The sequence below is a fragment of the Orycteropus afer genome, unplaced genomic scaffold (genome assembly GCF_000298275.1).
Source record: "Orycteropus afer afer isolate SDZICR_OR568_19922 unplaced genomic scaffold, OryAfe1.0 scaffold00209, whole genome shotgun sequence".
NCBI classification, from domain to species: Eukaryota; Metazoa; Chordata; class Mammalia; order Tubulidentata; family Orycteropodidae; genus Orycteropus; species Orycteropus afer.
In genome coordinates this window covers 4916458-4929240 of record NW_006921796.1, presented here as the reverse complement: position 1 = coordinate 4929240, position 12783 = coordinate 4916458, and the positions used below count along the sequence as shown (strand labels likewise).

The window sequence follows — 12783 nt, the reverse complement described above, 5'->3', positions numbered from 1 at the left end:
GTTGTGTGTATATATATATATGTGGGGTTACAGTGAGTTGGAACGCTACAGCGCCTAACAACAACAACAACAACAACAACTCCACAATGGAGGAAGGAGAAGCCTGTCTGTCATATAGGAGATCCCCTAGGGTACCTCTTAGTGTGCCCATGTCCTGTGATTAAAGTCAGTGGAAAACTGTAACCCAATTCAGGCAGGACTACTAATGGCAGAGATCTCAGAGGGCTCTATTATATCCTAAACCAGAGTGGATGAGGAATAATGATAGATGTTTAGATTTAGAATAAGAGGCAAATTCAAGAATATAAGATGAAGAGGAGCTCTGGTGGCACAGTGCCTAAAGTACTTGACTGCTAACCAGAAGGTTGGCGGTTCAGACCTACCAGCCACTCTTTGGAAGGAAGATTGGGCAATCTACTTCTGTAGTGATCCTGCTTCAGAAACCCAAGGAGGGGTTGCTATGAGTTGGATCCGACTCGATGGCTCATAACAACAACAATAAGATGAAGAGACAAGGATCAGGTTTAGTAGCAGTAAGTAAAAAAAAAAAAAATGTATTTTAGTTACCAGAAGCTCAATATTCTTTCTCAGTGAGATGTATTTGCTGAAATTGCCAGTACATATTTAGATTACATTAATAACTTTTGTACCCAGCTTAGGGAAACCAGTAGTTATATGTAGGCCGTGGGAATTGGTAGTCCTGTTGAAACCTCACTGGTTAGATAATAGCTGATGTGGGCTGGTGCCACATGTTAAGATGGCCACATAATGCAGTGTCAGACGAAGGCGATTAAGATGTCAGATGGTCCAAGAGCCATGCCTTTTGAAGACTCATTGAAGAGTTTGTAAATAGTTTGGCCTTTAAAAAAGAATTCTGAGAAATGAGGTGACAGGCTTTTTGAAATATCTGAGGGCCATTTAAGTTGAAAAGGGAAGAAATTTGATCTTTATGGCTCCAGGAGGCTGAACTAGAACCAAAGGTGAAGATGTTAGGGAGTAATAATAATAATAATAATAATAATAATAATAATAATAATTGCTAACATCATGCTTACATGAAGGCCCAGGGCTTGGAGGTTGCTTTTTGCTTGGGGGTGGCTCTGTATTCAGGTCAGGCCTGAGGTAGGCAGGCTGAGGCTTGGAGGCTGCTTTTCACTTGGTGGTGGTTCTATATTAAGGCCATGGCCTTAAGAAGGAAGGTCTGGGCCTTGGAGGCTGCTTTTCACTTGGATATGGCTCTATATTAAGGCCAGGGCCTGAGGTAGGTGGGCCTGGGGCTTGGAGGCTGCTTTTCCCATGGGGGTGGCTCTATTTTAAGGCCAGGGCCAAGGTAGGCAGGCCTGGGGCTGGGGGCTGCTTTTTGCTTAGTGGCGGCTCTATTTTAAGGTCGGGTCCTGAAGTAGGCAGGCCTGGGATTAGGTGGCTGCTTTTTGCTTGGGTGTGGCTCTATATTAAGGCCAGGGCCTGAAGAAGGCAGGCCTGAGGCTTGGAGGCTGCTTTTTGCTTGGGTGTGGCTCTATATTAAGGCTGTTGCCCAAAGTAGGCAGGTGCAGAGGGAGTAGTAATGGAGATGAACTTGTCTGTCAGTTTGTTGTCCTGTGGTGGTTTGCATGTTGCTATGAGGCTGGAGGCTATGCCAACAAAATGTCAGCAGGGTTGCCTATGGTGGACAGATTTCAGCAGAGTTTCTGGGCTAAGACAGACTCAGAAGAAGGAAGAGGCCATCTACTTCTCAAACAGTTGGTCAGTGAAAACCTTATGACTAGCAGTGAAACATGGTCTGATATATTACTGGAAAACTTTATGAATAGTTCTGAAGCATTGTCTGATACAGTGCTGGAAGATGAGCCCATCAGGTCCGAAGGCACTCAGAATTTGACTGGGGAAGAACAGACTTCTCAAGAGTACAGACGACCTTAATGATATGGACAGAGTAAAGCTTTCGGGACCTCCACTGGCTGATATGTCACTGTTCAAAATGAGTAGAAACAGTTGCAAACATCTGTTAATAATTGGAACATGGAATGTATGAAGTATGAATCTAGGAAAATTGGAAGTTGTCAAAAATGAAATGGAACACATAAAGATCAATATCCTAGGCATTAGTGAGCTGAAATGGACTGGTTTTGGCCATTTTGAGTCAGACAACCATATGATCTACTATTCTGGGAATGACAAAGAGGAATAGTGTGGCATTCATTGTCACAAAGAGTGTTTCAAGATCTGTCCTGAAGTAAACTGCTGTCAGTGATAGGATAATATCCATATGCCTATAAGGAAGACCAGTTAATACTACTATTATTCAAATTTACACACCAACCACCAAAGCCAAAGATAAGGGAATTGAAGATTTCTACCAACTTCTGCAGTCTGAAATTGATTGAACGTGCAATCAAGATGTGTTGATTATCACTGGTGACTGGAATGCAAAAGTTGGAAAGAAAGAAGAGTTACTGGTAGTTGGAAAATGTGGCCTTGGAGATAGAAAGAACACTGGAGGTTGCATGACAGAATTTTGCAAGACCAATGACTTATTCATTGCAAATGTTTTTTCAACAATATAAGCCACAACTATACACATGGACTTCACCAGATGGAATACACACTAATCAGATTGACTACATCTGTGGCAAGAGGCAATGGAGAAGTTCAGTATCTTCAGCCAAAACAAGACCAGAAGCTGATTGTGGAACAGATCATCAGCTGCTCCTATGCATGTTCAAGTTGAAGTTGAAGGTAAAACAAGTCCACGAGAGCCAAAATATGACCTTGATATCATCCCTCTTGAATTTGTTGTTGTTGTTATATGCTGTTGAGTCGGACCTGACTTACAGCGACCCCTCCTTGGGTTTCCGAGGCAGTATCACTACAGAAGTAGATTGCTCCATCTTCCTTCCCAGGAGTGGCTGGGTTTGAACCACCAGCCTTCTGGGTAGCAGTCAAGTGCTTTAGGCGCTACACTGCCAGAGCTTCTAGAAAGAGACGGTCTACTTGGCAGGGAGTGGCTGGTGGGTTTGAACTGCCAGCCTTGTGCTTGGCAGGTGACTGCCTTAGGCCCGAGGCCATCCCCTAGGGCCCTCCTGAATTTAGAGACCATTTAAAGAATAGATTTGATGCATTGAACACCAGTGACTCAAAACCAGAGGAATTGTGGGATGACATCAAGAACATCATCCATGAAGAAAGCAAGAGGTCATTAAAAAGACAAGAAAGGAAGAAAAGACCAAAATAGATGTCAGAAGAGACTCTAAAACTTGCCCTTGAGCAGAGCGTAGCTAAAACAAATGGAAGAAATGACAAGATAAAAGAGCTGAACAGATGATTTCAAAGAGCAGCTCAAGCAGACAAAGCTAGAATTAATGGAGTTAGAAAACTAAAAAGGAAGAACATGCTCAGCATTTCTCCAGCTTAAAGAACTGAGGAAAAAATTTAAGCCTCGAGTTGAAATATTGAAAGATTCTATGAGCAAAATATTTAATGATGCAGGAAGCATCAAAGAAGATGGAAGGAATACACAGAGTCACTGTAAAGAATTGGTCGATGTTTGTCCATTTCAGGAGGTGGCATATGACCAAGAACCAATGGTATTGAAGGAAGAAGTCAAAGCTGTACTGAAAGAATTGGCAAAGAAAAAGGCTCCAGGAATTGATGGGCTACCCATTGAGATGTTTCAACAAACAGATGCCCTGCTGGAGGCACTCACTTGATTATGCCAAGAGATTTGGAAAATAGCTGCCTGGCCAACTGACTGGAAGAGATCCATGTTTGTACCCATTCCAAAGAAAGGTGATCAAAAAGTGTGGAAATTATCAAACAATATCATTAATATCATCTGCAAGTAAAATCTTGCTGAAGATAATTAAAAAATGGTTGCAGCAGTATATTGACAGAGAGCTTCCAGAAATGCATGCTGGATTCGAAGAGGACATGGAATGAGCGCTATCATTACTGATGTCAGATGGATCTTGGCTCAAAGCAAAGAATACATGAAAGATGTTTACTTACGTTTTACTGACTATGCAAAAGCATTTGATTCTGTGGATCATAAACAAATATGGATAACACTGAGAAGAATGAGAATTCCAAAATACTTGATTGTACTCATGAGGAACCTGTACATAGATCAGGAGGCTGTCATTCGAACAGAACAGGGGGATACTGCATGTTTCAAAATCAAGAAGGGAGTGCATCAAGGTTGTATCCTTTCACCATACTTATTCAACTTGTATGCTGAGCAGATAATCCAAGAAGCTGGATTATATGAAGAATGTGGCATCAGGATTGGAGGAAGACTCATTAATAATGTGTGATACGCAGATGACACAACTGTGCTTGCTAAAAGTGAGGATGACTTGAAGCACTTACTGATGAAGGTTAAAGACTATAATCTGCAGTATGGATTACACCTCAATATAAAGAAAACAAAAATCTTCACAACTGGCCCAATAAACAGCTTCACAGTGGGTGGAGAAAAGATTGAAGTTGTCAAGGATTTCATATTACTTGGTCCTACAGTCAACACCAATGGAAGCAGCAGTCAAGACACCAGATGACATATTGCATTGAGCAAATCTGCACAAAAGACCTCTTTCAAGTGTTGAAGAGCAAAGATGTCTCCTTGAAGACTAAGATGTGCCTAACCCAAGCCATAGTATTTTCATTCACCTCTTATGCATGTGAGACCTGGACAGTGAACCAGGAAGACAGAAGAAGAGTTGATGCTTTTGAGTTGTGGTTGGAGTAGAATGCTAAGAGTACCATGGTCTGCTAAAAGGACTAACAAGTCTGTTCTGGAAGAAGTGCAGCTGGAATGTTCCTTGGAAGCGAGACTGGCCAGACTTGGTCTCACCTACTTTGGTCATGTTGTCAGAAGGAACCATTCCCTGGAGAAAGATATCATGCTTGGTAAAGTGGAGGGTCAGTGAAGAAGAAGGTTCTCCACAAGATGGATATACACAGTGGCTGCAGCGATGGGCTCAGGTATAGCAAGGATCATGAGGCTGGCACAAGGCCGGGCAGTGTTTCATTCTGCTCTGCATAGGGTCGCTATGAGTCAGAGATGACTTGATAGCATCTAACAGCAACAACAACATCATTGAGCTCTTAAATATGTAGCAGTCACTTTACTTAACACTTTAAACATGTCTCATGTAAAGCCTATAACAATCTTCTTACGGGAAATACTAAAGATTATAACTAATGTTTACCGTTTGCTCAGTGTAAACTGTTAAAAGCTCTAATAGTTTTTCTAAGAGCTTCACTGTATTATTTACTTTTCAGAAAATCTCATTAGGTAAATAGGGCTATTATCATCAATTTATAGATGAGAAACTTGAAGTACATAAAAAGTAAATTTGCCCAAGTTTAAACAATTTGTAGGTGACAGAGCGGACAGTTACCTGTCAGGCTGAGCTGTTAACTAATACTATGTTCTACTTTCTGATCCCATTTTTAGATAAGGGAAATGAGGTTTAGAGAAATAAAGAAATTTGCAAGATCACACAGATGGGATTCAGACCCGTGTCAGTCCTACTCTAGAGCCCTGCAGCAGACAGGGTTGTGTAGACTGCTCGGAGAGTGAACCATTTTTCCTCAGATTTGATGCTCGGGTTCACCTCCTCAACACACATTTATTATACAAGGTTTTGGGATAATCTCTGTTCACACTGACTGAGTTCTTAAAATTGATAGATTGCCTGGCAGTATGGCCAGCCAGCAACTCAGGATGGAATGCTAATCTTGATTGAATGGGTGTTTTCTGCCCCTTGCCCTGGAAAGCTGTCTTCTGCATGATTCTGACTGGCAGTAGTGGGACATTTCTCTAACCTATCTAACTAAAGAGTTTTTTAGCAAGGGTTAGTAACATCAGATTTTACAAGAGGAATTGTCTATTTTTTGCACATTCATTTTTTAAAAGAAAAAATAAAGGTATACCTTCAATTCAGCTTCTTGTCTTAACTGAGGTGTTCTCAGTTGAGATGTATTGCCAGAATGATTCAGTGCTTGTAATCATCCTGCATGTTGTTGTTGTTATGCGCCATCGAGTGGCACTCGACTCATAACGACCCCTCCTTGGGTTTCCGAGGCAGTATCACTACGGAAGTAGATTGCCCATCTTCCTTCCGAGGAGTGGCTGGTGGGTTGAACCGCCAGCCTTCTGGTTAGCAGTCAAGTGCCTTAGGCACTGCACTACCAGAGCTCCTATATAGTAGAGATAGTTGTATTTATTGTTGATTTAGTCTCTCCAGGATGGGAAAAGAAGCACGGGTGGTACAATGGTTAAATGCTTGGTTGCTATCTGAAAGGTTAGAGGTTCAAACTCTCCAGCAGCACCGATGGAGAAAAGACCTGAGAATCCACCCTTAGCCTAAGAAACCCTAGGGTGCACAGTTCTCCTCTGTTTTGTAGGATTGCTAAGAGTCGGAATGGACTCCATGCAAACAACAGCCGCAGCAGGATGGTGTGTGCTGGAATCTCAGCTACTTACTAGTTGTACACTCTTGAGCTCATTAACATCTCTGGGTGTCAATTGCTTCTTCTATAAAATGAGGATAAGAGTACCTGTCTCATAAGGTTACTGTGAGGGATAAGAGTTAATTTGTGTAAAGTGCTCAGAACAGAGGCTAGCACATAAGAAGTATTCAATAAAGGTTAGCCTTTATTTTCAGATTCTGGCCACTTCCACTGCTCCTATTCTAGTTCAAGCTGTCGTCCTCTTCTGCATTATTACAGTCATTTCCTAAGTGTCTGCCTGCTTCAACCCTTACCCCTTTTATAATTTATTTTTAACACATCTCCAAAGTGATATTGATACTCTTAAAGCCAAAGTTAGATCAAGTCACTCTGCTCAAACTCTCTGGTGGCTTTCCCATCTCACTCACAGTCAAAACCTTTGCTCCCAGCAAGGCCTTACTCAGATCTCACCCCTGTTCTCCCCTTTCACCTCTGATCTTTTCTGTTCTCCTCCTCGCATGCTCTGCTCCAGTCCTGACTTCTCTGTTACTACTCGAACATGGCAGACACACTTCCTGCCTTCGGACATCTGCATTTGTTACTTACTTCTCTAGAATTCTCCTCTCTTAGATATTTGCATGGTTTTACTCCTTCATTTTCTTTAAGTCTTGGCTCCAGATCACCTTCTCAGTGAGCCTTCTTTGACCACTCTATGGGAAATGTTACACTCCACTCCACTCTATGGAAAATGCTTCACTCCACTTCTATCCCTTTTCCCTGCTTTATGTTTTTTCCATAGCACTTACCATTATCTGACATTTTAAGGATTTTAATTATCGATTCTTGTATAGCTCTCTTTTCTGGAATGGAAGACTCAGGAGGGCAAGGATTGTGTCTATTTTGTTTACTGCTGATTTCCCTGTTTTGTTCTCAGTTCTGAGAAACAGCATCTGGCTTATAGGCACTCAGGAAATATTTATTGAATGAATAAATTGTGTATGCCTATGTAATACTGTTTTTTGAAAACCAGGAAGATGAAATAGCTGCTACAAAGAAATATTCTGTTGTAATCAATATGAAGAAACAGAAGTAAATTTCCTTTCTTGTGCTGAGTAACCTCACTATTTTCCTTTGTTAGAGATGTACAGTCTTACTACGTCTTTGTGAGCTCGTGGATGATGAAAATGGAATCTATTTTATCTAAAGAGCAGAGAATGGATAAATTTGCTGAAGACCTCACCAGTAGATGTAATATTTTTATACAGGTAGTTCCATCTTATTACTTAAAATATCTCTGGAGTCATTTCTTTATCGATCCAATTTACAGAAGTTACAGATGCTTGGGAAAAATTGGGAAAGGGTAGGCTATGTTTTTGTTACTAAGACTGAAACTAAAATGGAAATTGATTTGGTTATGTTTGGATCTGTGTATGAGTCATTACTTTAGATTTTCTAATACACATATTTAAAGCCGTACATTTCCTTCAAAGCATGGTGTTTTAGCTACATTCCATAAGTTTGATGTGTTATGTTTACATTCTTTTAGTTCAAAAATTTTAAAATTTTCACTGTGATTTCTTCTTTGATCTGTGTATTATTTTGAAAGGTTCTTCTTAATTTCCAAATATATGGGAATTTCCTAGTTACTTTTTCATTATTATGAATGTCAGTGTTCTGAAATTCATTGAGACTTGCTCTCTGGCCCAGCCTGCGGTCATTTTTGGTGAACATTTCATATGTGCTTGGAAAGAGGGTATTTTTCATGTTTATTGGTTGCAGTGATCTCTCCGTATCAAATAGGCCATGCTTATTCATCATTTTGTTTGCTTACTCTATCAATTACTGAGGTAATTGACTTAGAATCTCCCACTATTTTTGTCAGTTTGTCCTTGTACTTCTGCTGCTATTTGCTGTCTGTATAAACACTTAGAATTGTTTTATCTTCCTCGTGAATTGAACCTTTTTTATCATTATGAAATGTCCCTTTAATAAATGTCCCTGTAGGAACATTTTGGCCTTAGGCCTCTTTTGTGTATTATCATAGCTATACCCAGCTCTTTGGTTAGTGCCTGTTGTTGTTGTTGTTGTTATACGCCATCGAGTCGGACGCGACTCATAGTGACCCCTCCTTGGGTTTCCGAGGCAGTATCACTACAGAAGTAGATTGCTTCATCTTCCTTCTGAGGAGTGGCTGGTGGGTTTGAACTGCCAGCCTTCTGGTTAGCAGTCAGTTGCCTTAAGCGCTATGCTGTCAGAGCTCTTTGATCCTTTTAACTTTCTGGCTTTTTATTTAATATGTGTCTCATACAAGCAGCATTTATTTTCCCTTAGTCTGATCTTTGTTTTTGGTTTGAACTGTTCTGTGTATATATCTTTACTGATGCTTTTGGGAATTAAAGTGAATTGCTTTTTATATGTCTCACCTATACTATGTCTATGTCCATTTTTCTTTTCCTTGTTCTCTTTTGGATTATTTGAATCAATTTATTTCTCCATCACTCTATTGGTTTAAATACTATATTCCTTTACTGTTTGTCTAATGGTTACTTTAGAGATTTTAAGTTTCATCTTTAACTTTCTCAAATGTAACATACCTTTGTAGGTTTATCATTTCCCAGGTAGTGGTAAAGATCTTAGAATTCTGTTCTGGTTACCTAGTGCCACTCTGACAAGAATATACCACAGATGGGATGGCTTAAACAAACAGGAGTTTATTCTCTTACAGTTTGGGAGGCTAGAAGTCCAAGTTCAAAGTGCCAGGCTCTAGGGACTGGGTGAAAGCCCCTCAACCTTGGGGTCCAGCTCTGCCTCCTGCTCCCAGCCCACTGGAGCTAGAGGCTTGTCTTCACTGAGACAGCTGCTAGCTGCTGAGGCTGAGAAGCCCCAAGGTTGACAAGTAAAAAGGGACAGTCCTGATGTTATCAAACCACATCGCAGGCCATTAACTTAAGTCCATTGTATGTCCCAAGGTCGGCAGAGCATAGCAGGCTGCTGAGCAACGACACGGCTACATGCAGGGTCCAAGCGTGCCATAGTCTAGAGACCATTCCCAAAGCTTCTCCTTATATGTAGGAAGCAGACCACATACCCAAAGGCAGCTAATCAGCTGCTCCCAGTATATTCCACCATGGAGTTGATTAGCAGTCTCATCGTGGGGAATACTACATCTAGCTGCCCAGCCACTCAACCAGGCCCAGTCAAGTTGACATACAAACATAACCATCACAAATATTTTATTGTTTATCTTCCTTTTTCATCTTTTGTACTACTATTGTGTGTTTTGATTCTGCGTATATTTTGAACTTCACAAGACATATTGCTGTTGATGTTTTTATGGTAGCTATTCATTTAAATTTACCCATGTATTTACCTAGCCTGATGCTTTTGTTTTTCATCCTTGCATCTGTGAACTTTCATCCTTCTACTTGTGGAATAAGGAACTCTGGTGGTGTAGTGGGTAAGGCATTTGGTTGCTAAACAGAAGGTCGACAGTTCAAACCCATCAGCTGCTCCCTGTGAGGCAGATGAGGCAATCTACTTCTATAAAGATTTATAGCCTTGGAAACTCCATGGGGGTCGCTGTGAGTCGGAATTGACTTGATTGCAGTGGGTTTGCTTGTGAAATATCCCTTAGCATTTCCTTTGATAAGAGTCTCTGTTGAAAATTATCACAGTTTTTGTCAGAACATGTGTTCATTTCAACTTCATTTTTAAGGCATTTTTGCTGAGTGTAGAAATCTAGGTTGACATTTTTTCTTTCAACATTTAACAGTGTCGTTATATTATTTTCTGGCTTCTTTGTTTTTGTTGAGAAGTCAGTTTTCAGTTCTTGTTGCTTGTGAAACTGATGCTTATAATTGCTTATAAGATTTCTATTTTGTTTTTAGCAATATGATTATGATGCACCAAACCATATTATTATGGTTTTCTTTGTGTTTGTGCTGCTTGGGATTTATAGAGCTTCTTGAATTCTGTGGATTTATAGAGCTTCTTGAATTCTGTGGAATATTGTTAGCCATTAACTCCCAAATACTGCTTCTACTTTATTTTCTCTCTCTCTCCCTTCCAGTTCTCTCTTTAGCTATGTGTAATCTACTGTTAAACCTGTATACTGAGTTCTTAATTTTAATTACAGGTAGTGTCTGACTTAGGACAGGGTTCCATTCTGATGACTGTGTTGTAATTCAGTTCAGACCTAAGTAGAATACCTCATTTTTTAAAAAAATTTCATTATTATTGCCTTTTATTATCAGTATCATTATAAATCATAACATTGAATATCTGTGAATGATAACATCAGGAAATTTCTCACTGTAACATTGTGTTGTTGTTATGTGCCGTGGAGTTGGACCCGACTCATAGCAACCCCTCCTTTTGTTTCTGAGGCAGTATCACTACGGAAGTAGATTGCCCCATCTTCCTTCCGAGGAGTGGCTGGTGGGTTTGAACCGCCAGCCTTCTGGTTAGCAGTCAAGTGCCTTAGGCACTATGCTACCAGAGCTCCCACTGTAACATTAGTTAGTACTTATTACTAACAATAAGATGTTAAAGAAAAAAACATAACAGATGGTCATAAATGTGATTTGTCATAACTCAAATACATTGTAAGTCAGGGACTATCTATATTTCACAACTTTTCAGTTGGCTGCTGCTTTTTTTTTAATCAGTTCCTGTTCTCTTTTGAAATATTTAATGTTATGTTTTATTTTCTTCAACACATTCAGCATAGTTATTTTGAAGCCTATGTCTGGTAATTTCATTGCCTGGATATTTCTGTTATCTATTGTTTATCTTGTTTTTTTGATATGTATTATGTCTTTGTATGCCTGGTTACTTATTATAGAGTGCCAGCCATTTATACAAAAAACTATAGATGTAATTTGAAGATATGCATATTTTTCTTTCTCCAGAGAGGACTTGTGTTTTCTTCTGGTACACAGCTAGTCTGGGACCACCATCAGCCCAGTCATAGATTGAGATGGTTTGAAGCAGGAATTCAATCCTTGTGAAGGGGTCTGGTGTTTTTCCAGTTAATTTTACTTTTAGAAAGTAGCCCTTCAGGATCTTAATCCAAAGCTTCGGTGTGATTTCCCAGGACCCTGCGTCTCCGTTATGGGCTGTGAACTCCTGTGTTTATCCCCCTTCCTGTGAGACAGTGTGGGAGGGTATGATTGGCTTTGCAGTCCCATCCACATCTGGAATGGGCAGGTGCTTCTGTGACAGAGCAGCCCGGATGTCAGGCTCCCTCCTCTGGATTTCTGTCTTCTCCCAGATCTTTTAGCCCTTTATTTCTTTATTTACTTGATAACTCCTTGAAACCTGCTAGGAGATTTTAAAAATATTTTGCCGATATTTTGTACTTCTCAACAGAAGGGTTGATCTCAATTACTTCTTTTCCACTGATGAAACACAGCCTCATTCCCAATTTAGATAATTAAAGGCATCCTTCATGTACATCCTTCACAAGGTAATAGCTACCTGGGAATGGAGTAATAAGGACTCCAGAAATCTGTACCTTCATCCTCACTGAAACCCCTGCCACCCCAAGAAAAAGGAACTCCCTGTTTTCCTCGTGTCTAGAGTATATTTTTACTATTCTCCATTTCTGCTGTTACCCGTTTCCCAGTGCTGCTTCAAGGTAGAGTCTAGTTTAACTACCCTGTAGGGGACAAGGTAGGACTTGTGGCTCTTTCCTGCAAGCATCCCCAAGCTTTGGTCTTATTGTCCCCTTTCTGAGAATGCTGCTCTCCCTCTCATTTCTTAATTCTCTTGATTTAGCACATCTTGTCACCCCTGAGCTACTACTGGTTCAGAGAAACTCCCACTTCCTACCCCACCTGGAATATCACACCTTCTGTGAGCCACCCATACTGATAAGAAACCCCAACCAAACCCTCTGCTGTCAAGTCGGTTCCCACTTACATATAGCGACCCTGTAAGGAAAGACTAGAACTGCCCCATAAGGTTTTCAAGGCTGTGAATCCTTACAGAAGCAGACTTCCACATTTTTTCTCCTGCAGAGTGGCTGGTGACTTTGAACTGCCAGCCTTTTGGTTAGCAGCCAAGCTCTTAAACCACTATGCAGCCAGGCTCATTGTTACTGATAAGAGAGTACTTTCTTGCTCACATATGATGTATCAGGAAAAATATTGAGAATATTTTTGAATATTGAGATTATTGAATATTGAAATTTGAATATTGAAAATATTGAGATAGCTTGTGCCCCAGCCTCTGGGATGTATCTGCAATAGTAGAGTTTAGTTTCATCTTATTTTAGTCCTTTGTGTAACCAGAGAATCTCCATTATTATCCTAGTGTTTCTATATGTCC

General features: G+C 40.4%; 1 protein-coding gene across 1 annotated transcript in view; it reads left to right on the top strand.

Moving 5' to 3' along the window:
• WASHC4 (WASH complex subunit 4) overlaps window positions 1–12783 on the top strand; it is a 103937-nt gene that overhangs the window by 24129 nt on the left and 67025 nt on the right. The window contains exon 14 of the mRNA XM_007948241.2: window positions 7592–7718. Coding sequence (XP_007946432.1) covers window positions 7592–7718 — 127 coding nt within the window. The remainder of the gene's footprint in view (window positions 1–7591; window positions 7719–12783) is intronic.